The 22,781-nt window shown below is 40.7% G+C and overlaps 1 protein-coding gene across 4 annotated transcripts in view; it reads left to right on the forward strand.

The window, feature by feature from the left end:
* DNAJC5B (DnaJ heat shock protein family (Hsp40) member C5 beta) overlaps positions 1–21,665 on the forward strand; it is a 119,577-nt gene extending 97,912 nt beyond the window's left edge. For all 4 annotated transcript variants that reach the window (XM_007487045.3, XM_007487047.3, XM_007487046.3 and 1 more), the window contains one exon: positions 21,326–21,665. In XM_007487045.3, the coding sequence (XP_007487107.1) occupies positions 21,326–21,417 (92 nt within the window). In that variant the 3' untranslated portion in view covers positions 21,418–21,665. The remainder of the gene's footprint in view (positions 1–21,325) is intronic.
* The last annotated feature ends 1,116 nt before the right edge of the window (positions 21,666–22,781 follow it).

A 22,781-nucleotide genomic window follows, 5' to 3' on the forward strand; every position in this document is an offset into this window, starting at 1 on the left:
TAAGCGAAACACGCTTACCAGAAGAGGGATCACTCAGCGAACTCACCACTGGATGCACCTTCTTCTGGAAAGGTAGAGCCACAAATGAAGACAGAATCCACGGTGTTGGCCTGGCCATCAAGACCAGTTTGCTCAAACAGCTGCCAGACTTGCCTGTGGGCATCAGCGAAAGGCTCATGAAGATCCGTTTGCCTCTCAGCAAAGACTGGTATGCCACAATCATCAGCGCATATGCCCCAACACTGATCAGCACAGAGGAGACCATCGAGCAGTTCTACTCTGACCTGAGTGCCGTCCTACACTCAGTGCCCACAAATGACAAGCTGATACTACTGGGAGACTTCAACGCCCGCGTTGGCCAGGACCATGAAAGATGGAAAGGAGTGCTTGGCAAACACGGCGTGGGCAAAATGAACAACAAAGGCCTACTGCTACTCAGCAAATGCTCAGAGTTCGAACTCACCATCACAAACACTGTGTTCAGAATGGCGAACAAATATAAAACAACGTGGATGCACCCACGATCAAAACAGTAGCATCTCATTGACTACATCATTGTATGCCAGTGAGACATCCAGGATGTAAAGATCACCAGAGCCATGAGAGGAGCTGAATGCTGGACAGACCACCGATTGGTTAGAGCGACTTCAAATGCACATTGAGCCTCGCCATCCAAAACATGCCCAGACAGTTCACGCATTTTACAACGTGAGTCGTCTTAGAGATCCATCTTACTTGCAAACATTCCAGTCCTGCCTGGATGACAAGCTGTCTGCCAAGGGACCACTCACTGGAAGCTCAACCAAGAAATGGAACCAGTTCAGAGACGCAGTGAAGGAAACATCAAAGGCAGTCCTAGGCCCCAAACAATGCAACCACCAGGACTGGTTCGAGGAGAACAACACTGCTATTGAAGACCTATTGAGCAAAAAGAACAAAGCCTTTATAGACTGGCAAAATAACCCAAACTCTGCTCCTAAAAAGGAAAGATTCAAGTCTCTCCAAGCCACAGCTCAGCGTGAGATCAGGAAGATGCAAGACCGATGGTGGGGAAAAAAAGGCAGAAGAAATCCAGCATTTTGCTGATATGAAAAACTACAAACAATTTTTCAGTGCCCTCAAGACTGTCTATGGGCCATTAAAACCCACCACCACTCCCTTGCTATCCTCTGACGGTGACACTCTCATAAAAGTCAAAAAAGGCATCAGCAATAGGTGGAAAGAACACTTCAGTCAGCTTCTCAACCAACCCTCTTCAGTCGACCAAAGAGCCCTTGACCAGATCCCCCAAAACTGCACCATTGGACAACTTGATGTCCCTCCTTCAATAGAGGAAGTCCAAAAAGCCATTAAACAAATGAGTGCAGGCAAGGCACCCGGTAAAGACGGGATCCCAACCGAGGTGTACAAGGCCTTAAATGGAAAGGCTCTCCAGGTATTCCTCATACTGCTGACCAGCATATGGGAAGAGGAAGACATGCCCCCAGAACTCAGAGATGCCTCCATCGTAGCCCTATACAAGAACAAAGGCTCACAAGCATCCTGTGACAACTACAGAGGCATCTCACTACTCTCCACTGCTGGAAAGATCCTCGCCTGTGTTATACTCAACAGACTCCTGTCATCTGTTTCAGAGCAGAACCTGCCTGAATCACAATGTGGCTTCCGTCCAGATCGCAGAACCATCTACATGGTCTTCACAGTGAGGCAAATGCAGGAAAAATGCCTTGAGCAGAACCTAAGTCTCTACATTGTCTTCATAGACCTGACAAAGGCGTTCGACACAGTGAACAGGGATGCATTGTGGGTGATCCTCAGCAAGCTCGGTTGCCCAGCAAAATTTGTCAAACTGATCCAGCTCTTTCATGTCAACATGACAGGGGAAGTCCTATCTGGTGGAGAGACTTCCGATCGCTTCAACATCTCCAATGGCGTGAAACAAGGCTGTGTCCTCGCTCCGGTACTATTCAACCTATTTTTCACCCAAGTATTACGACATGCTGTGATGGATCTAGACCTGGGCGTCTACATCAAATACCGACTGGATGGCTCACTATTCGACCTTCGCCGCCTGACTGCAAAAACAAAGACAACAGAGAGACTCATCCTGGAAGCTCTCTTTGCAGATGACTGTGCTCTCATGGCCCACCAAGAAAATCATCTCCAAACCATTGTGGACAGGTTCTCCACCGCAACAAAACTGTTTGGCCTGACTATTAGCCTCAGCAAAACAGAGGTGCTGTTCCAACCTGCACCAGGGAGGCCAACGAACCAGCCGTGCATAACTATTGATGGCACACAGCTTTCCAACGTCAAAACTTTCAAGTACCTGGGCAGCACCATTGCCAACGACAGGTCCCTAGACCACGAGATTAATGCCAGGATCCAAAAGGCCAGCCAGGCACTTGGGCGGCTGTGCTGCAAAGTCCTCCAACACAGCGGTGTAAGCACTGCGACGAAGCTCAAAGTGTACAATGAAGTGGTCCTCAGCTCACTCCTGTACGGTTGTGAGACATGGACACTGTACCAGAAGCACATGAAACAGCTGGAGCAATTCCACCAATGCTCCCTCCGGTCAATCATGAGGATCCGATGGCAGGACCGAATCACCAATCAGGAAGTCCTCGACAGAGCCAACTCCACCAGCATCGAAGTCTGGTCCTCAAAACCCAGCTACAATGGTCTGGACATGTCATCCGCATGGACCCACAGCGAATACCAAGACAGGTATTCTATGGTGAACTGTCAGCTGGACTCAGGAAACAAGGCTGACCAAAGAAAAGATTCAAGGATCAGCTAAAGTCCAACTTGAAGTGGGCTGGCATGACACCAAAGCAACTAGAACTCGCTGCCTCTGACAGAAGCAGCTGGCGAACCCATATTAACCATGCCGCCACCACCTTTGAAGATGAGCGACGTTGACGTCTTGCCACTGCGCGTGAACGCCGACACCAGGCCACAACTGCACCTCCCGTAACAACTGGTGTCCCATGCCCCATGTGCCACAAACTGTGCGCCTCAGTCTTTGGACTCCAAAGCCACATGAGGGTACACCGTAGATGAAACTGCACAAAGACAATAGTCATTCTCAGTCACCGAGAGACTACCACTACTATTATTCTGACTAGAAGGGACTCCAGATTAAGCTACAGTTATAAAATTGGGGAAATAATAGCACTTACCTCAGAGATGTGAGGAAGATCAAATGATGAGATTTTTAAAGTGCAGAGTATAGTAGTTAACACATAATTGGGACTTAATAAATCTTTGTTTCCTCTCCTCCTTCTTTCCTATCCTTCCTTCTTTCCTTCTTCCCTTTCTTCCTTCTTTCCTTCTTCCTTTCTTTTACTCTCTTTCTTTCTTCCTTCCTCTCTTTGTCCTTTCTTCCTTCTCTTTCTTTTCCTCCTTCCCTCTTTCCTTCCTTTTCTTCCTTCTTTCATTCATTCGTTATTTCTTCCTTTCTTCTTTTTTCTTTCTTCCTCCCCTCTTTTTTCCTTCCCTCTTTCCTTTTCTCCTTTCTTCCTCCTCTCTCACGTTCCTTCCTTCCTACTAAGACATATCACCACATGTTCTAAAAGTTTTTTATATGTCAAAATGTAAGAAATATCCAAGTCAGCAGACTTAGATCAGTGAACTATCTGGTTTCAAATTCAGTCTTTGATTCAGGTTTAAAGATAGTTTCTGGAAGAGTATGATAGTTTGCCATCCATGAGTAAATCTCATCTTAAACTCCTCTTAAGTAATAGAGATACCAAAGCTAGTGAGTCTAATGCATAGTAAATGGTGCAGTGCAGAGTTCTCTGAAAAGCAAGGTTTTTTCCTTTTGTTAAATTTGTTTGGTTCTTGTTGTTGTTTTTTTAAGTTTTACCCAGTTATTGAATGGTCCCTGCTGGAAGTGTCCCTGTGGCAGATTTCTTCCTGGAACAGGTTCATAGCAGGAGCCAAATTCCTCCAGGTTTCCTTCCTCCAGGGTGACTGGAAAGGCTGGTCATTAATCTGCATAATGCATTTTCAGACCAGGCATGAAGATGCTCACAGTTTTGTTTCAAAGGTCAGATTGTAGACTAAGACACATCCAGGACCCTTTTGTCTGTCATTATTTTTGTTCAGAAGGAAAAGACCACTCCTTTTTCTGTGCATTTAAAAACATACATTCTGTTGTCAGCACCAATGCTATGTGTGAACACATTTAATTTACTTCTTTAAGATTTTCCCTCTGTCTTCTAGGCAATCCATTTCAGTGGAACATTGATAAGTCAGATAGCATCCATAAGGGGACAGCCAAGATGGTAGTCCCTCGGTCCCTGCTATATGAGGATCTGATGGATGAACTAGAGTTGTTTAGTCAAGAGAAGAAAAGACTGTTGGTTTATCATATAGAAGATGGACTCGTTCCCTTTGACTCTACAAGACAAAACCAAAAGGAATGGATAGATATTGCAAAATGGCAAATTTTAGTTTGCTGTCAGGAAAATCTAAAAAATTGATCTTTCTTCAGGGGGTAATAGTTTTTCTTCATTGGAAAACTGAAAGCAGAAGATGGATGACCACATGGATATCATTATTCTTTAGTTGTTGTTTTGGTCATGTTCAACTCTCTGTGACCACTTTTAGGGGTTTTCTTGGCAAAGATCCTGGAATGGTTTGCCATTTCCTTCCTCAGCTCATTTTACAGATAAGAGAACAGAGGCAAACAGGATAAAGTGACTTGTCCAGGGTCATACAAACTAGTAAATGTCTCAGGCCAGATTTGAACCCAGATCTTCCTGATTCCAGGCCAAGCACTCTGTCTATTGTGCCACCCAGCTGCCCATATGGACATATTATAGTGGAAATCCTATTCAAGGACAGTTTGATCTAGATGGCACCTGAATTCTCTTCTGACCCTGAAATTTGCTGCCTCTGTGAGACTTTTGAAAGATTTATTTAGCTTACAAATGAATACACAGTGAAAGAAAAATCTTTTATAGATAAAATGTTAGAGAAAGCCCATCTGAATTGGAAATGTAGAAATATTGCAGATGAATCCTGCCCAGATGGCATTTAGAGGACATTTGTAAGGGGACTACCAGGAATGAACTCTCTCATGTTAGCAGTAGGGGTCTGAGGCTGTGGTTCCTGCTCCTAGGGAGCTGGAGGCTAGTTTAGCAGTTCTGAGCTGTGGTAGGGCTAAAGGCCATTGGTACCTGCACTAAGTCCAGCACTCACAAGGTGAGCTTCTAGCTGCCTAGGGAGGGTCAAGCTGGGCCAAGTCAGAAACAGAGCCCATTAAATCCCCAGGTCTAATCAGTAGTGAGATATCAGGCCTATGAGTGGCCACTGGTTTTCCAGCCTGGGGGAGATAGGGAGATCTAGGTCTACCCCCACCATGCTTGTGAAGACATTTCTGGCTTTGAGAATTTTGCTTTAGTAACTTGGAAAGAAAGGGGAAAAAGGGCAGCCAACATGAGTTTCTTATTTAGTCATCAGTTTGTTCCTTCTTTTTATTTCACTTCAGGACTAATCATAGGATCTCGGGCATTGGCAGGGCTTAGAGGGCAAATGGTCCAACATGTCACTAAGTATAGGAGTTCTTCTACAGTACTTTTGACTAATCATCCAGTTCTGTCATATAATATCCCGACATCATAGATTTAGTGTAGTTTGAAAAGATTGGTGAAGTCATTCAGCCAACAAGGTGGTACAGTGGAGAGAACTTGAGGGCCTGCTGTTATGGCCTGAATTTAATTCAGACTCAGACCCCTATTAGCTGTGTGGCCCTGTTTGCCTTAGTTTCCTCATCTGTAAAATGAGCCAAAGAAGGAAATGGCAAAATACTCCAATATCTTTGCCAAGAAAAACCCCAAATGGGCTCATTACTGAATTGACTGATTGACTGGGACTGCCTGACTGAGACAATTACTCATTGGCTAAAAAAACTAAACAAGTCAAACAATCATTAAGCATTCATTAGGTACCTTGTATGTGCCACGCACTGTGCTAGAGATAGAGGATCAAAGACATAAGCAAAACAGTCCTTGCCTTCAAAGAGCGTACCCCCTATCCAGATCCCTTTACATTTGACAAAACTAAGGCCTGATGTCAGTTTCTAATAAGTGGAAGGTCCAATGCCACCAAACCTAGTGATCTCTCTACTGCATGATTTGGGGGGTTCTAATTGTTTTTCTACTTTAAACAACATCTAAATGGTCATTTGGAGATTCCAGATAGAGAAATTTCTCCCGGTGGTCTCTGTCATATATTGTCTGAAATTTATTACTTTAAACTCATTTCCTTTCTTTTCTCCTTTCAAACTACTCCCTTTTAAATGTACAAGAGATGAAGATGTTACAAGAATAGACTAGTCAGTGTCTATTACCAGAGAAAGAAGATTTCACTCAGATTATACAGGGTGTTCCTAAGGGAGGGCTGGAATGCATTTATGTGAATTATCTGGCTCATTCCTTCAAACAAAGCCTGGGATGTCACCTTGAGTACATATAACAACCACACATCACACTTTGCTTCTGCAGGAAAGATGTGGCCAGCCTCCGATGACCACTGATGATTTCATTTCCACCCTTGGCAATAATTTCGAAAAAAGCATTGCTAATATATCTGTTTTAACCTGTCTGTTATTCACAGACTGTCATCTGCCAGAGTGAGGACCAGGTAGGAGGAGCCCTCAGGACTGTCAATCATTTAGTCCTTTGTCATCTCCCTATCCCATACAAGGCTGACCAAGAGCTAACTATAGACATATGATTCTCATTTGTATTCTGATCTTTGACAGCTCCCTGATAAAAGACATGATGGAATGGAATACACCAACTCCTCAATCCATACAAATCAAAATTGGTTATATCAAATACTATTTCCCCCCAATGGCTTAAACAACTGGAAGTATTTTCCAGCTGCCTCGAGTTTCCTTAATATTTTTAATATTAATTGCTTTACAATCTCTGTCTCTGTCTCTGTGTCTGTCTGTCTGTCTGTCTCTCTCTCTCTCTCTTTTGGAATGGAAGGGGAAAGGACTTCTGCTACTATTAGAAATAATGATCCCTTTCTAGGTATCTCTCCCAGGAGCTACTGGCAGTCTGTTTAGCAATCAGAATGAAAAGTGCCCCTCACCCCCTCTGGCCAGTAAGGGAGATTGGTCTTGTAATTTTAGGATTCATAAGCAGACCTTAGAGCTGATCCTACTTGGGCTTCCATACTTATTATAATGGAAAAAATGCTGGAATACAAATGTGGAGTCCTGCGTCTGCGACCAGTCTGTCTGTATTTTCTTCTCCTGTAATTGACCATGACAAGGTCACAGGACAAACCGTCTAGCTTCATGCAATGAGGAACTCTCTGGCAAACACACATTATATCCTCTACCCTGGCCTACTATGTTGAAGGGCCATGCTATTGGATGGGAAGGTGCCTAATGAGAATGTGTTGATGGTCTGGTGATGATCTACCATCAAATAGGTCTGGAGTCAGGAAGAACCAGATTCAAATGTGACCTCCCTGAGTAAGGCACTTAACCTTGTTTGTCTCAGTTTCCTCATCTGTAAAATAAGCTGAAGAAGGAAATGGCAAGTTATTCAAATCCCAAATAGGGTCACAAAGAGTCAGAAACAATTCAACAATAACAATCACCATTACTAGAAAGAAAATAATGTTTCAAGATGTGCTCTGTTGAGTCCGAGTCAACACGATCATCTTATAGATAAGGACAGCAGGTTGCAAGGTGACTGCTCCCAAAACCAGTGTTGTCCTTCTCCTTGTACATGTTGAATCCCAGGAAGACCTGAGCTGAAATCCTCTATCATACACTTAACTAGTTGGGTGATCCTTGGCAAGACATTTAACTTATCCCAGTTTCAGTGCCCCCATCTGTAAAGTATATCTGTAAAGGGATCTGTAAAGGAACAGCAGTGTCACTTGTTTCATAGGCTTGTTATGAGGATTAAATGAGATCCTGCAGGTAAAGTGACTTGCAAAACTTGTTATTACCTTTCCCTCCCTCCCTCTAGGGACAGGAATTAGACTTGTGCTTTCTTTGATCCAGGGAATTCCCAAATGAGGAGGCTCTCCACCAAGGCAAGTTGGTACCTTTAGAGGGTGGCCTAGGGTCACACAGCCTGACACATGACTTGAACAAAAGTTTTCCTGGCTACCAAACCAGCTCTTTACCTCATCACTACCCTCATTAGACACACACGGTGTGCATTTGTGCTTGTGTGTGAGTGAGTCTCGTGACCTTTCACAGGGGAGGTATTTATTTAATGAATATTGAATTGAATCTCCCAAAGGGAAATTACAAGACAACAAAAATCCCCATTCCAAGCACAATGAAGCACTGTCTTCATAGAGTCATCCTCCCGCCCAGCCACCCTCCTTTACTCCCTTTCCCCCAGCTTTTTTGATATAGTCTCTAAAGGAGTAGTTGTTGTAGTATGACCTTATATCCAAGATGTCATCTGCAGCACACTCAGAAATGTGTTTACAGCTTACTCACTCTTGCTTTTCCCCCTGGAAAGAACCCAAACTGTTTTCTAGCCACTGAGGTCATGCCGTATGGTGTGTAATTAGACTCCTGCTCTTGGCCAAGATACTAAGCTATCACTGTACTTTATATTTGAGGCTCACCATGACATTTTACTGCCTAGGAAAAAAAGGCAGAAGGGTCTGAACATGTCCCCCTATCATCTCAAAATTCAGAACAAGTAATGTTTTTTAAGCCAAATGTGGAGGCTAGAACTGTAATGGAGCTGAATTGCATTACTGCCTTCTCAAAATCAATTAAAGATTGCTAAGGCAATAGTGAGAAAAATGAAGTGATGTGGTCCACCCAGACCTTAGGAAAACTTTAAAGTAATAAACTCATAAGCATTTACCAAAACATCTGCAAGAAGACCTTAAAATCTGGATTCCTACTGCTGACCACAGTGCCAGTGTGTTACATGGTCATAACCCCCCAGGGAGAGAAATATATATTCAAAGATGGCAGCTAACTTGGCTGGAAAACACTTTTCCCTTTTCCATCCCTGTCCTGCCACATAGTCCATTTTTTCTTTTCATAGCCATATCTAGCCAAAGTTTTCACATTTTAGGAAAGCCTAGGCAAAAATCCAACCAAAATTAGCATTATATAACCATTGATAGGTCATAAACAAGAGGATTTAGAACTTGAAGGTCAGAGCTCATCTAGTCCAATCCCTCATTCTTTTATTTTTTTTAAACCCTTACCTTCCATCTTGGAATTAATACCCTGTATTGGTTCAAAGGCAGAAGAGTGGTAAGGGTAGGCAATGGGGGTCAAGTGACTTGCCCAGGGTCACACAGCTGGGAAGTGTCTGAGGCCAAATTTGAACTGAGGACCTCCCATCTCTAAGTCTGATTCTCAATCTACTGAGCCACTCAGTTGTCCCTCCAATCCCTCATTCTTAAGAAGCAAAGAAACTAAATTACTTCCCCAAGGTCATATACCTGGGAAATTTCATAGCCAGGATTAAAAGTCAGATCCAAACCCAGTAGTCTTTTCCCTACACTATTCCATAGTCATCTATTATGTGTGCCTGGAAACTAGACTGAGAAGATATAGAGCCCCCCAATCCAAACAATTTTAGAAAGAAACAACTGAGAGCTCCTACTAAAATGACAGAATTAGAACTGGGATCTGGGCTTTTGGAGGCTCTACTGGGTCAGAAATGGGAAAACCTTTAAATCTGCGTTTAGCTGTTTGAGGGAATCAATACTGTATATTGGTCCCAAGGCAGAAGAATGATAAAGGCTAGGCAATGGGGGTTAAATGACTTGCCCAGGGTCACATAGCCAGGAAGTGTCTGAGGCCACATTTGATCCCAGATCCTTCCTTCTCTAGGCCTGGTTCTCTATGCACTGAACCACCTAACTGCCTCTGGGCCAATAATTCTTTAAATAAATTTAAAAAAATTAATAACAAATTACCCTTAAGTTTTCTGAAGTTATATGATTCAAATTATCTCCCTCCTTTCTTCCCTCCCCCTTTTCCTGAGCTGGCAAGCAGTTCCATTTGAGTTATACATGTATTATCATGCAAAACAAATTTCCATTGTTGTAAGTGAATAATCTTGTAAGCCAAAATCCCCAAACATATGCCCAAATAAACAAGTGATAAATCATATGCTGTCATCTGCATTTCTATTCCAACAGTACTTTCTCGGAGCTAGATAGCATTTTTTGTCATAAGTCCCTCAGAATTATTCTGGATCATTGTATTGCTATTAGTAGCAAATTCGATCACATTTGATCATTCCATAATATTGCTGTTACTGTGTACAATGTTTTTCTGGTTCTGCTTATTTCATTCTGAATCAGTTTATGTAGGTCTTTCCAGCTCTTTTTGAAATCATCTTGTTCATCATTCTGTGTAATTAGAAATCTTGAACCCTTGGACTTCATCTCCCAGAATCCTTTTCCCTTCATCCACATAGCATCCTTACATATTGTACATAAAAGTTTGCTGTAACCTCACCTTTTTAACTCTTCTTCCCATTCTCTCCTCCTGGTTCTCTTCCTGCTTTTGGTGGTCCAGGCAAGTCTCTCTTTGCTAATGCTATCATTTTCCTTTTTCTTCAGGTTACTAATTAATAAATTCTTATAAGAATATAATATTTGAAGTATTTAGATATTAATTTTTTAATGTTACAATTCCTTATAGCTGTGACAATTAAAATAGTGGTTGGCATAAACTGTAACAATTAAAGTAGTGGTTGTCTTAAATTGTGACCACAAAGATATGTTTTTTATATTAAAAATAAAGTGGTCGCTAGGGAAAAATTCCCAAATATGAAATATACCCAAGTCAGCTGGGTTTATATGGAGATTTTAATTAATACAAATAAAGGAATTAATGAAAGAGAGAGAGAGTAAGAGGAAACAATGAGAAAAGGGCTAGGCCAGCCCAGGCCAGCCTAGGCCAGCCTAGGCCCAAGTCCTAAGAGAGAGATCAGTCAGTCTTTTATCCACTCACCACAAGATTTTGTCCCAAGCAAGATTCTAGTGTTCAGAGAGACCCACCAGTTTAGCTTAGTTCAACTAAGTTCAGCCACCAAGCCCTTCAAGGCAGCTCTGGCAAGCTCCTCTCTCCAATTCGGCTTTGGCAAGCTGAATATCCCCAGAGACCTCTTTTTAGCTCCTTTTAAAGAGAATTTTCTCCTCTGTCACCTCCCCTAAGTTCTCACATCTACCAATCACAGTAGAAATTTTTCCAAAGGACTGACCATTCTTAATTCACACCTTCTTTAGTTCTCAACTTCTCTGAGTAGACTAAAACTTCTGAGTGAGTTCACATCTCTTTGCAACTTGCAAGTTTACAAGTTGCCTGACCTTTATAGGTACTTAGCACCTTTCTAAAAATAGATTTAGTTTAAAGCTTTTGCTTCACTGTAAGCATGAGTTAAGTACTTTTCATTGTTCAGTAAGGAGTTTACAACTTTATCTTCCCCTAAAGTATGCTTAAGTATGGGTGAAGTAGAGTTCTCACATTCCTGATCAAGTACCTTTATTGTTTAAATGGGGAATGGTCTTAACCAAGTGTTCTGAAGTAGGGTCTGAGAATTTTTAAGATTCACATAGCACAATAATATTCAGTCACTAGCATATACCACATTTTGTTCATCCATTCCCCAATGGACAGATGTCCCTTTATTTTCCAATTCTTTGCCAACACCAAAAGAGCAGCTATAAATATTTTTGTACAAACAGGCATTTTCCCATTTTTACTTTTTCTCTTTGAGATACAGACCTAGTAGTGGTATTACTGGATCAAATGATATGCACTGTTTTATAGCTCTTTGGGCATAGTTCCAAATTGCCCTCCAGAGTGGCTGGATCAGATCACAGCTCTACCAACAATGCATTAGTGTCCTGATTTTGCCACATCCCCTCCAACATTTATCATTTTCCTTTACTGTCATATTGGCCAATATGATAGGTGTGAGGTTGTACCTCAGATCCATTTTTACTTGCATTACCCAATTATTCTTTAATGGCCTTCTCAAGCTCACTGGAAAATCTCCCCATAGGATTCCAGTTTAATAGAGCAAAAAAGAACCTAGTCCTTCATCAACAATTTAAATTGTTATCAACACCATTTGCTCCAATTAATGAAGAATCTGAGAGCAAGATTTTAGATCCAGAGCTACAAGGGACCTCAGCAGCTATCAAGTCAATCCCCTCACTTTAGAAATGAGGACCTGAGACCTAGAAAGGTTAAGTGATTTTTCCAAAGTCACATAGTTACTAAGGATCAGAGTGGGATTTGAACCTAGTTCTTTTGTCTCTAGAGCCAGTATTTATTCCATTGCACCATGCTGAAGAGTAGAGGGAGAAAATTCTAGGTGCTAAAAGTTGTAGGGTTAGAGTACTAACAAAGGAGAGATATATAAGAAGAAAGATGTGTTTGTATGTGTGTGTGTTCTAATAGTTTTATCTAGGGTTAGTCCCATGTGCTTACTGGATTTTTAGTTGTGTCCACTAAGAACTATTTCTTTTGTGGTTCTTGCTACTTCCTCTTTTTTCTGTTGTTGATATGGAGGAAGAGGGGACTGGTAGCAGATGCTATCACTGACTTTCACTATGGACATGCAAGAGATGCATGGATTGATTTTCTGCCACTTGTGCAAATTTTGACCTGACAACACAAAGAAAAGAGAGGTTCTCTACCTGTTAGTACTGCATCATTCATATGTGGAACCATTGTTTATAGCAAATGGAAACATTTTGAATGCCATGGATAAGTTCACTTACCCATGTAATACACTTTCCAGGAATGTACATATAGATCTATAAAGTTGATACTCATATTGCCAGAGCTATCTTGGTGTTTGGGAGCCTCTGAAGGAAAGTGTAGGAGAAAAGAGGTATTACATTGCCTAGCAAACTGAAGGTCTACAGAGCCATTGTGTTGACTTCATTCACTGTATGACTGAAACCTGGACAGTCTATCAGTGCCATGCCGGGAAACTGAATTACTTCCATTTGAATTGTCTTGGGAAGATTCTAAAAATCATCTGGCAAGATAAAGCGCAGGACATTTCTCCTTTCTTCAGCTGAACTGCCAAGCATTCATACTGTTGCAGAGAGTGTAACTCCAATGGGCTGGCCACATTGTTCAAATACCAAACACACATTTGCCTAAAAGATTATTTTATGGAGAAGTGACACAAGGCAGGTGCTCACCCAGAGGTCAGAAGGGATGCAAGGACACTCCTAAGGACTCTCCGAAGAACTTTGATATGCATTGTGAGAAATAGGAGACACTGGCACATCAGAGGAAGGCACTATGTTCTATGAGCAAAGTAGAATTGCAGTAGCTCAAAGGAAATGTGAGATGTTCAATGTGAGATGTGTGGAGATATCTCCATCCCACATGTTTACGTGGGTGTTTGTGCCCAACCTGTGGTAGAGCCTTCCGAGCTCATATTGTTCTAATCAGCCAGAGTCAGACAACAACACTGTACATTGACCCCAACATAGTGATGTTGTTTTGGTCCTCTTCGAGTATGGAGGACAACTAACCAACCAACAAGCATGAGCAGATCCTTGTTAGCAAAAGAAAAAGCAATGATGACATTTATCTGATACAGGGCCTACATAAGGAGAGTGGAGCAGGGCACAATTTAGCCACTGCTCACTCAGGGTTCAGTCCCACTTATGAGGGCCAGGATTCCCTCTTTCTTCCTGAATGGTTGTGAGATTGACAGGCACACTCAACAGAGTACAAAAGATGATGCCTATGAGAAGATTTCTCCTATGTTCTGGGGAAGGAGCTTCTCTGTCTAGTCAGACAAACTACTTCCATTTCTCCATAATTAAGCATTTCAGGCTAAAACTATTTTCAGCTTCTTCTCTTATGGACTCAAGCTCTGATTCCCATAGATGTAGGTTCTTTCATTGCCTGGCCTTCTCTCAATTTATAGGCTAGAGGCTCTCCAATGCTGTCTTAATCCTTTGAAATTGCATCAGGATATCTATCACCTACTTTCCAGAAGCACTAATTTGGCCATTATTCCCAGGATGAATGTTTGTGTATATGCTAGAGCACCTCAGGACAAAGATGAAAACGGAGGACTTAAGGGCCCAGAGATCTAGCCCCATTTCTGACATTAACCAACTGTGTGATCCTTTGTAAGTCACTTTTCGAGCCCTCTGGCTTTTTTTCTGTCACTCTAGTACCTACCTGGGTGTTCTTTCCTTAGAAATGGGTTCTTCTGGGGGTAGCTGGATAGCTGGGTAGCTCAGTGGATTGAGAGCCAGGCCTAGAGACAGGAGATCCTAGGTTCAAATCTGACCTCAGCCACTTCCCAGCTGTGTGACCCTGGGCAAGTCACTCGACCCCCATTGCCTATTCCTTACCACTTCTGCCTTGGAGCCAATACACAGTATTGACTTCAAGACAGAAGATAAGGGTTTTAAAAAAAAATAGATTCTCCAGACAGACCAATTTGATTCAAGGTAGTCTGTGAATCTGGCTCAAAAACCTAGGACTCCTCAATAATTTATTTACTTATATGAACTGATGAAAAGTGAAGTGTGCAGAACCAGGAGAATACTAGATACAGTAACAGAAATATTATATAATGATCATCTATGGAAGGCAAAACTATTATCAGCAAATCAAGTTTCCAAGATATCCACAAGGGACTCATGATGAAAAATGCTATCCACAGCCAAAGAAGGAACTATTGCAGTCTTATTGCAGATTAAAGCAATGCTATCTTCCACTTTTTTCCTTCATAAAATTTTTATTTTATTTTATGTGTCTCCCTAACAGCATGAACAATATAAAATATGCCTTGCATGAAAACACTGGTATAACCTATATTAAACTATTTACTGCCTGGAATAGAGGAGGGAGAGAGTAAGAGATATAAATTATAGAATATTAGAAAACAATTGTCAAAAATTGTTCCAAAAATTTTTTTATTAAAAAAAAAAAAGGGAATATAGAATGACAAGAGGCTTCCCAGTAATCTGGGCCTATAAAGAGTACATTTCCAAGATAACTTGAAACTTGGGAAGAGCAAAACAAAAAGAGCAAGAAAAACATGGAAAGCACAGGGTGATTGCTTGAGAAAAGTAGTACAGAATTACTCAGTTTTGTTTCGAATATATTATTTCAGGTGAATGATTATTAAAGAGGAAAGCAGCTTTAAAGAGGAATTTGAAATGAAGAGATAATAAAAGTATATGTAAGCCCTTGAAAAGAGGGTGTGCAAGTAGACTACAAAATAAGACCCCAAGAATTATGTCTCACATACTGAAGGAAATTGCAGATGTGATCTCAGACCTCTTCAGAGAAAGGACTGTTGATCAGAACACAGAATACATACTATTTTCCACATTAGTTTATTTGTATTTTTATTTGGGGGTTTTGGTTTTATTTGAGTATTCTCTTACAGTAATGATCAATATGAAAGTAAGTTTTACATGATAGTGTATAACCCAGACCAAATTGCTTACCATTGCCAGGAGGGGGAAGAGAAGGTAGAGAGACAGACAATTTGTTGTTTGTTTTTGTTTTTGTTTTTTTGAACATTTTATTTAATTAGTCAGTTTAGAGCATTATTCCTTGGTTACAAGAATCATATTCTTTCCCTTCCCTCCCCCCACCCCTTCCCATAGCTGACACGTAATTCCACTGGGTTTTACATTTGTCCCTGATCAGATCCCATTTCCATGTTGGTGATGTTTGCACTAGGATGTTCATTTAGAGTCTACATCTCCAGTCATATCCCCCTCAACCCATGTAATCCAGCAGTTGTTTTTCTTCTGTGTTTCTTCTCCCACAGATTTTCCTCTGAATGTGGATAGTGGTTTTTCTCATAGATCCCTCAGAGTTGTTCAGGATCACTGCATTGTGACTAATGGAGAAGTCCATTACCTTCGATTGTACCACAGTGTATCAGTCTCTGTATACCATGTACTCCTAGTTCTGCTCCTTTCGCTCTGCATCAATTCCTGGAGATTGTTCCAGTTCACATGGAATTCCTCCAGTTCATTATTCCTTTGAACACAATAGTATTCCACCACCAATATATACCACAATTTGTTCAGCCATTCCCCAATTTTTGCCACCACAAAGAGCGCAGCTATGAATATTCTTGTACAAGTCTTTTTTCCTTTTTATCTCTTTGGGGTAAAAACCCAGCAGTGCTGTGGCTGGATTGAAGGGCAGGCAGTCTTTTACCATCCTTTGGGCATAGTTCCAAATTGCCCTCCAGAATGGTTGGATCAATTCACAACTCCACCAGCAATGAATTAATGTCCCTACTTTGCCACATCCCCTCCAGCATTCATTACTTTCTTTTGCTGTCATGTTAGCCAATTTGCTAGGTGTGAGGTGGTACCCTCAGAGTTATTTTGATTTGCATTTCTCTGATTATAAGAGATTTAGAACAATTTTTCATGTGCTTATTAATAGTTTTGATTTCTTTATCTGAAAATTGCCTATTCATGTCCCTTGCCCATTTACCAATTGGAGAATGGCTTGATTTTTTGTACAATTGATTTAGCTCTTTATAAATTTGAGTAATTGGACCTTTGTCAGAGATTTTTGTTTTAAAGATTGTTTCCCAATTTGTTGCTTCCCTTCTAATTTTGGTTACATTGGTTTTGTTTGTACAGAAACTTTTTAATTTGATAAAATTATTTATTTTACATTTTGTGACTCTTTCTAAGTCTTGCTTGGTTTTAAAATCTTTCCCTTCCCAAAGGTCTGACATGTACACTGTTCTGTGTTCACCTAATTTACTTATAGTTTCCTTCTTTATGTTCAAGTCATTCACCCATTTTGAACTTATCTTGGTGTAGGGTGTGAGGTGTTGATCCAAGCCTAATCTCTCCCACACTGTCTTCCAATTTTCCCAGCAGTTTTTATCAAATAGTGGATTTTTGTCCTCAAAGCTAGGATCTTTGGGCTTGTCATAGACTGTCTTGCTGAGATCACTTACCCCAAGTCTATTCCACTGATCCTCTTTTCTATCTCTTAGCCAGTACTATATTGTTTTGATGACCACTGCTTTATTTTAGTTTGAGATCTGGTACTGCAAGACCACCTTCCTTCACATTTTTTTCATTATTTCCCAGGATATCCTTAGATAGTTTGAATCTTATAATTTTTTAAAATTTTGTTGAAAATTATCACATGTAATTAGAAAAATTAAAAATAAATTTTTAAATATAAATATTTAAAATATTCAATAAAAATAAAAGGAGAAACTGTGATTAAATATATAGGGTACCAAAATTAGGGGCAGCTAGGTGGCAAAGTGGATAGAGTGCCAGACCTGAAGTCAAGATTCATTTTCCTGTGTTGAAATCCAGTCTCACAAACTTATTAAAATTGTGACCCTGGCCAAGTCACTTAAGTCACTTAACTCTGTTCACCACAGTTTCCTTATCTTTAAAAAGCTAGAAAAGAAAATATTAAACCACTCCAATATCTTTGTCAAGAAAACCCCAAAAAGGGGTCATAAAGAATCAGATAAAACTTTTTAAATAACTAAACAATAACAAACCAAAATCATAAACAAATTTTTTAAAATTTTACCCTAATTTTTTTAATTCTAGAAATAATTAGCAAACTTTATATAAATCCATTGTTAATATTCTAGAATAGGTTTTAAAATTTTATTTATAAGTACTTAGAAAAGAATATAAAGATTATTAGCAGTCAGCATGGGTTCAGTGGAGATTAACTGTGCAAAACTAACTTTTGTATTTTCTTGAGATCATTGGCTAAAGTTAGTAGATCAGGAAGATCCTATGAATGCATATTATTTTCAATAAAGTATTCGACAGTATCCAATTATATCCCATGACTTAGATAAGTTCTATGTAATTGCTTGGAACACAGAGGTTGAATGTCTTGGTCAGGGTTACATAGCTAATACACTAAGGCAGAATTTGAACCCTAAGCTTTTTGCTTCCCAATTCTGTCCATTCTGCCTCTATTGTTTTGGATGAGATGGTGAAATTTGGGCTCAATGACCATATTATAACAGTTCCTGAAGAGTGTTCACTAAAGATAAAAGGTGTGATATGACTGAGAAAAAAACGAATCAATTCTTGGGCTGCATTCATGGAAATAGAGTGTCTCATGGAAGTAGAGTGCACCATTATATTTTGTTCTAGATTGAGCACATCTAATTTAGTGTTCAGTTTAAAAAGAACATTGACAAACCATAGCATGCCCAGGGAATATGAAGTGTCACCTCAAGAAATGCAAATGGAGAGCATCAAGAGTAAAAGATGCAGTAAAGACTGACTTTAAGTACAGAAAAGGCGAGTATTTAGAAGAGAGATTACTTGTATTCTGCACATGTAGTTTATTACTCAAAAGAACCCAAGTAGAAAGAAATGAAAGAAGGATTTATGAAGAAAAAAATTTGGAGAGTTTTCAAATTCTGCTGAAGGCCATTGGTCAAAATGGAGGGAGGAGAAATTTGGGAGGATCTGAGAAGGAAAGTGACTAGAGATGATAGAGGAGAAAGCTTTGAGAAGAATTAAACAGGGCTCAAGAATAGAAGAAAGTGAAGAAAGAGCTGCTAAGGTTCTAGGGAACTGACCACAAGAGTCTCTAACCCAGAAGATGTGGGACTCAGAGTCTTGCCTCCAGAAAGTGGGGAGAACAGGGCCAATTTGGCAGTGGCTAGCATATAGCATGTATTTGCTGCCCCTTCTGGTGTCCCCCAGGAGCCATATGTTCCCCTTGATATGAGACAGTTTTCTGGGGTAATCAGCAAGCTTTCTTTGGCTTTCAAAAAGCTTCCTATGTACCTCCCCTTGTTCCTCTGTACTAGTAAGTGTGAGGGCAGTTACCTCCACAGGATATGAGTGTCTTGGGTCTCTGCCTTGTCCACTAGCTAGGGATGAGGGAAAGGAACATCCACTGGGACCCCAGGGCTATTATCCCAGCCAGTTGTCAGTGAAGTGGATAAAGTGCTGTCATAAAGACTTGAGTTCGAATTGGCCTCAGATATTTATTAACTTGTGGACAAGTCACTTAAACTTCTGTTTCTTCAACTGCAAAATAGGAATAACAGCACCTACCTCACAGAGTTGTTATGAGAATTGAATGAGAAAATATTTGTGAAATAGGCTTAGCACAATGCCTAGGACATGGAAGATGCTATTTAAATGCTTATTCCCTTCCCCGTGTCCCCTTTTCTATCTTTGCTCCTCTTAGTTGAATGTTCTATATGTTACTTCCCTCAGGTCGGGCATACTCATTCCCTCCTTCCCAGGTTTAGCATTCTCCTCTTGGGTGCTTGGCCATAGCCTTAAGCCCCAGTGAGGAGGAGAAGGCTGTGTAAATAAATATAAATAAAATATCAAATAAATGTAAATAAAAATAAATATAAGAGGAGGGAATGGGACTCTGAGGAGGAAACAATTGCTTGTCTTTTAAGGAATAAAAAGGCTGAGGAATAATCCAGTTACCTTCAGCTGAGAAATCAGACAATAAGGCTTAGGGTTAATGGTTCTTGGTCTTTTGTGTGTGTGTGATGGACCTCTTTAGCAGCCTGAGAAACCTATGATCCTTCTCAAAAGAATATTTTAATTACATAAAACAAAAGGTACAGGAATAATAAAGAAACCAATTATAGTGAAATATACTTGTCTATTTTTTTTTTTAATATTCCTGGATCCCAAGTTTAAAACCTCTAATCCAAAGGAAAAAGAAATGAGTGCTGGGTGACTGCTAACTCCCTAGTTAGGGGTACTGAGTTAGTTTTGGTAGACCTGAAAAATAACAATGCAGAAGTATGCTGTCTTCTCAGGACATTTATGCAGGTTGTGTCAGGGCTTCCCAAGGCTTGTCAAATCTGATGACTAATATCAACTTTGGGTGATTCAACACTTGATGATACTGCCAGAAGAAATCTAGAAAGCACAGCTAAGAACTATAAAGTTTTAGGCAAAAACACTGAAAACCTTGAGGGTACAGGTGGTATTTTCGTCAGAGTTGCTATTTAAAGACAAATGTTTCCAAAATAAAAGGTAGATTTGAGAAGTGAGCAACTGGTTAAATAGATGGAATCTTGGGAGGGGAGGGACAATGAAGTGGCTCAGTGGATTGAGAGCCAGGCCTAGAGATAGGAGATCTGAGGTTCAAATCTGGCCTCAGACACTTACTTCCTAGCTGTGTGACCCTGGGCAAGTCACTTAACCCCCATTGCCTAGCCCTTATCACTTTTCTGCCTTGGAACCAATACATAGTATTGATTCTAAGATGGAAGGTAAGGGGTTAAAAAAGAAGATGATATCTTAGAACATTTAATGCAATTTTAGACCAAGGACTAAGGATATGTACAAATGAGGACCCCAGTACTTGCCCAAATTCCTTTCCACACTTGGTTCTAGCCATTGTTGGTTTTTTTTTTTTTTTGCTGTTTCTTTAACAGGATCCCTCATCCTGATCCCATTCATTTTCACTGACCATCTGTCCCCTGTGCCTGGCATGTTCTTCCTCCCCATCTCTGCCTCCTGGCGTCGCTGGCTTCCTTCAAGATTATTCAAAGCCTTCCTCTTGCAGGAAGCTTTTCTCAGTTTTTCCCTCCCACCCTGCCCTACTCCATTGCTAGTGACTTTCCTTGCAATTTCTTCCCGTGTCTCCTATATATCTTATGCCTTCACAGTTGTTTGTTTGCATGTAGTCTCTGTCATTAGAATGTGAGCTCCTTGAGGGCTTTTCTTTATATTCCCGGGGGCAATTAATTCTTATTCATTTCCCTTGGTTCCAACCCTGCCTCTAATTATGTGACCTAGGGCAAGTCACTTTTCTCTCAGTTTTCTCATCTGTAAAATGAAAGGGTAAAGAAGGGAATGGATGAGATAATTTGTGGTGCTTTGAAGTTAGAGAATGAGAATATCATCAAAATGTAGAGCTGGACAATAATACCAGTAAATATTGCTCTGTGTGTTAGGGCAAGGGGGGATGGTGTTGTTGACTCTTCGAGACCCTTTTTTGAGATTTCCTTCACAAAGATACTGGAGTGGTTTGCCATTTCCTTCTTCAGCTCATTTTATAGATGAGGAACTGAGGCAAAGAGGGTTAAGTGACTTGTCCAGGGTCCTACAGTTAGTGAGTGTCTGAGGCTGGATTTGACTCCAGGCCTGGTTCAGATTTGAGCTATCCACTGCAGCACCTCGCCACCCTCATATGTAATGTAGGTATATATAGACGTGGCTATGTATGTGTTTATATAAGGCTTGAATGATATACCTAATCAATTTCTCCTGAAATACATCTATCATTTTCTCTTGAAAGGAGATCTAATGTAAATGATGTTGGTGTTTCTTTTAGAGGCAGAATTTCCAACCACCCTCCAGCCTTCCTGCACAAATGAGAAAACCCAACTAATCAGAGAATGTCGCACCTATACCGCAGACTCCTAGATGCCCAGCTCGCTCAGGTCCATGGGTCCTTCTGGAAGCAGCAGCAATGCTCCTGGGAGTGAAGGGATTCCTGAAGGACAGAGCCCCAAGGATGTTGCAAAACCCCAGGAATTCCTTTCCCATTTATGCTTTATTTTGAGGTTAGGCACAGGTGGTTGCAATGTAATTTTCTCAACATGCAGATTCTCTTTGAGTAGACTTTCTAATGAAACAGATTCAATTAGACAAATAAAGGCCTGAAGAGTGTCCCTGGTGCGTCCCCCAAGCCCCACTGTTCTGCACAGAACCCCAGGGGCCCAGCAGGTTTTTAGGACCACTGTGCCTTCAATGAATCCAAACCTCTGCCAGCCCCTCAGCTAAAAGTGCAAGTCAGTGAGGAGTGCAGCTATGCCTATTTTCTTCTAATAACCAGACACTGATGTTAAAAGAGCATGTTTAAGGGAAAGGTGAGGAGAAATTTCTCAGTGGAAGCCATTCTCCCATGACCCATTGCACCAGAGGGATTTCCTAACTCACTCCCAGTAAGTTGGGATTGCAATGTGCTAATGGCACCATAACAATGGCAGATTGTTGTTGCTGGGGGAAGTGCAGGGTATCTTATGCTTGCACATAACCAGCAGGGAGCTGGCTTTCACTCACTTTTGAGCAGCAGCAGAATATGATAAGGATAAGCTCAAAGGGCACTTACCAAAGCATTCTCTTAAAATATAATTTGAAAGGTCTAAATCACCATTTCAAAAATTGGGATTTGCAAAATATATACTTGTTGCTTGATTTCTCCACTCCCTCTTACCACTTCTACACACACACACACACACACACACACACACACACACATTTATTTTCCTACATTAGACCTCACAATCAATTGGGTCGATTCTTTTGAACCATGACTCAGAATTTATTGGGAGGTCATTCTGTGCCACTGACCATGTTGCAGGGGCTTGGGCTTTGCAGTCTTAGGTTAGTCAGACTAGAAAAGAGAAAGACACATGCCAGACATATATAGAGGCTTGAAGACACAGGCAGAGATAGAAATACTAACTTCCAGGCCCTACATTTCACAAACCTCTTTTTTTAAATCTGTTTTTAAATTGGTTTCATTTTGAAGAAAGCTATATACTTTAGGCGAGGGAGTATCTCTTAAGGAGTGATATCCTGTTCATTTTCTGATTCAATGATGACTCCATTCATATTTCAGCAGGAGAGGTAGGAGGGAATAATGAGTAGGGGACAAAATTAATCTCAACAATTGAATGGGAGGGAAAATGTATTATTTTAAAAGAATTTAATTTTTTCTCTCAAAAAAATTTTGTTCCTTTAAATATTAAGTATCTCTCTTGTTTTCATTTCTTATTTCCCAA

This window comes from Monodelphis domestica, chromosome 3 (genome assembly GCF_027887165.1).
Source record: "Monodelphis domestica isolate mMonDom1 chromosome 3, mMonDom1.pri, whole genome shotgun sequence".
Lineage (NCBI taxonomy): Eukaryota > Metazoa > Chordata > Mammalia > Didelphimorphia > Didelphidae > Monodelphis > Monodelphis domestica.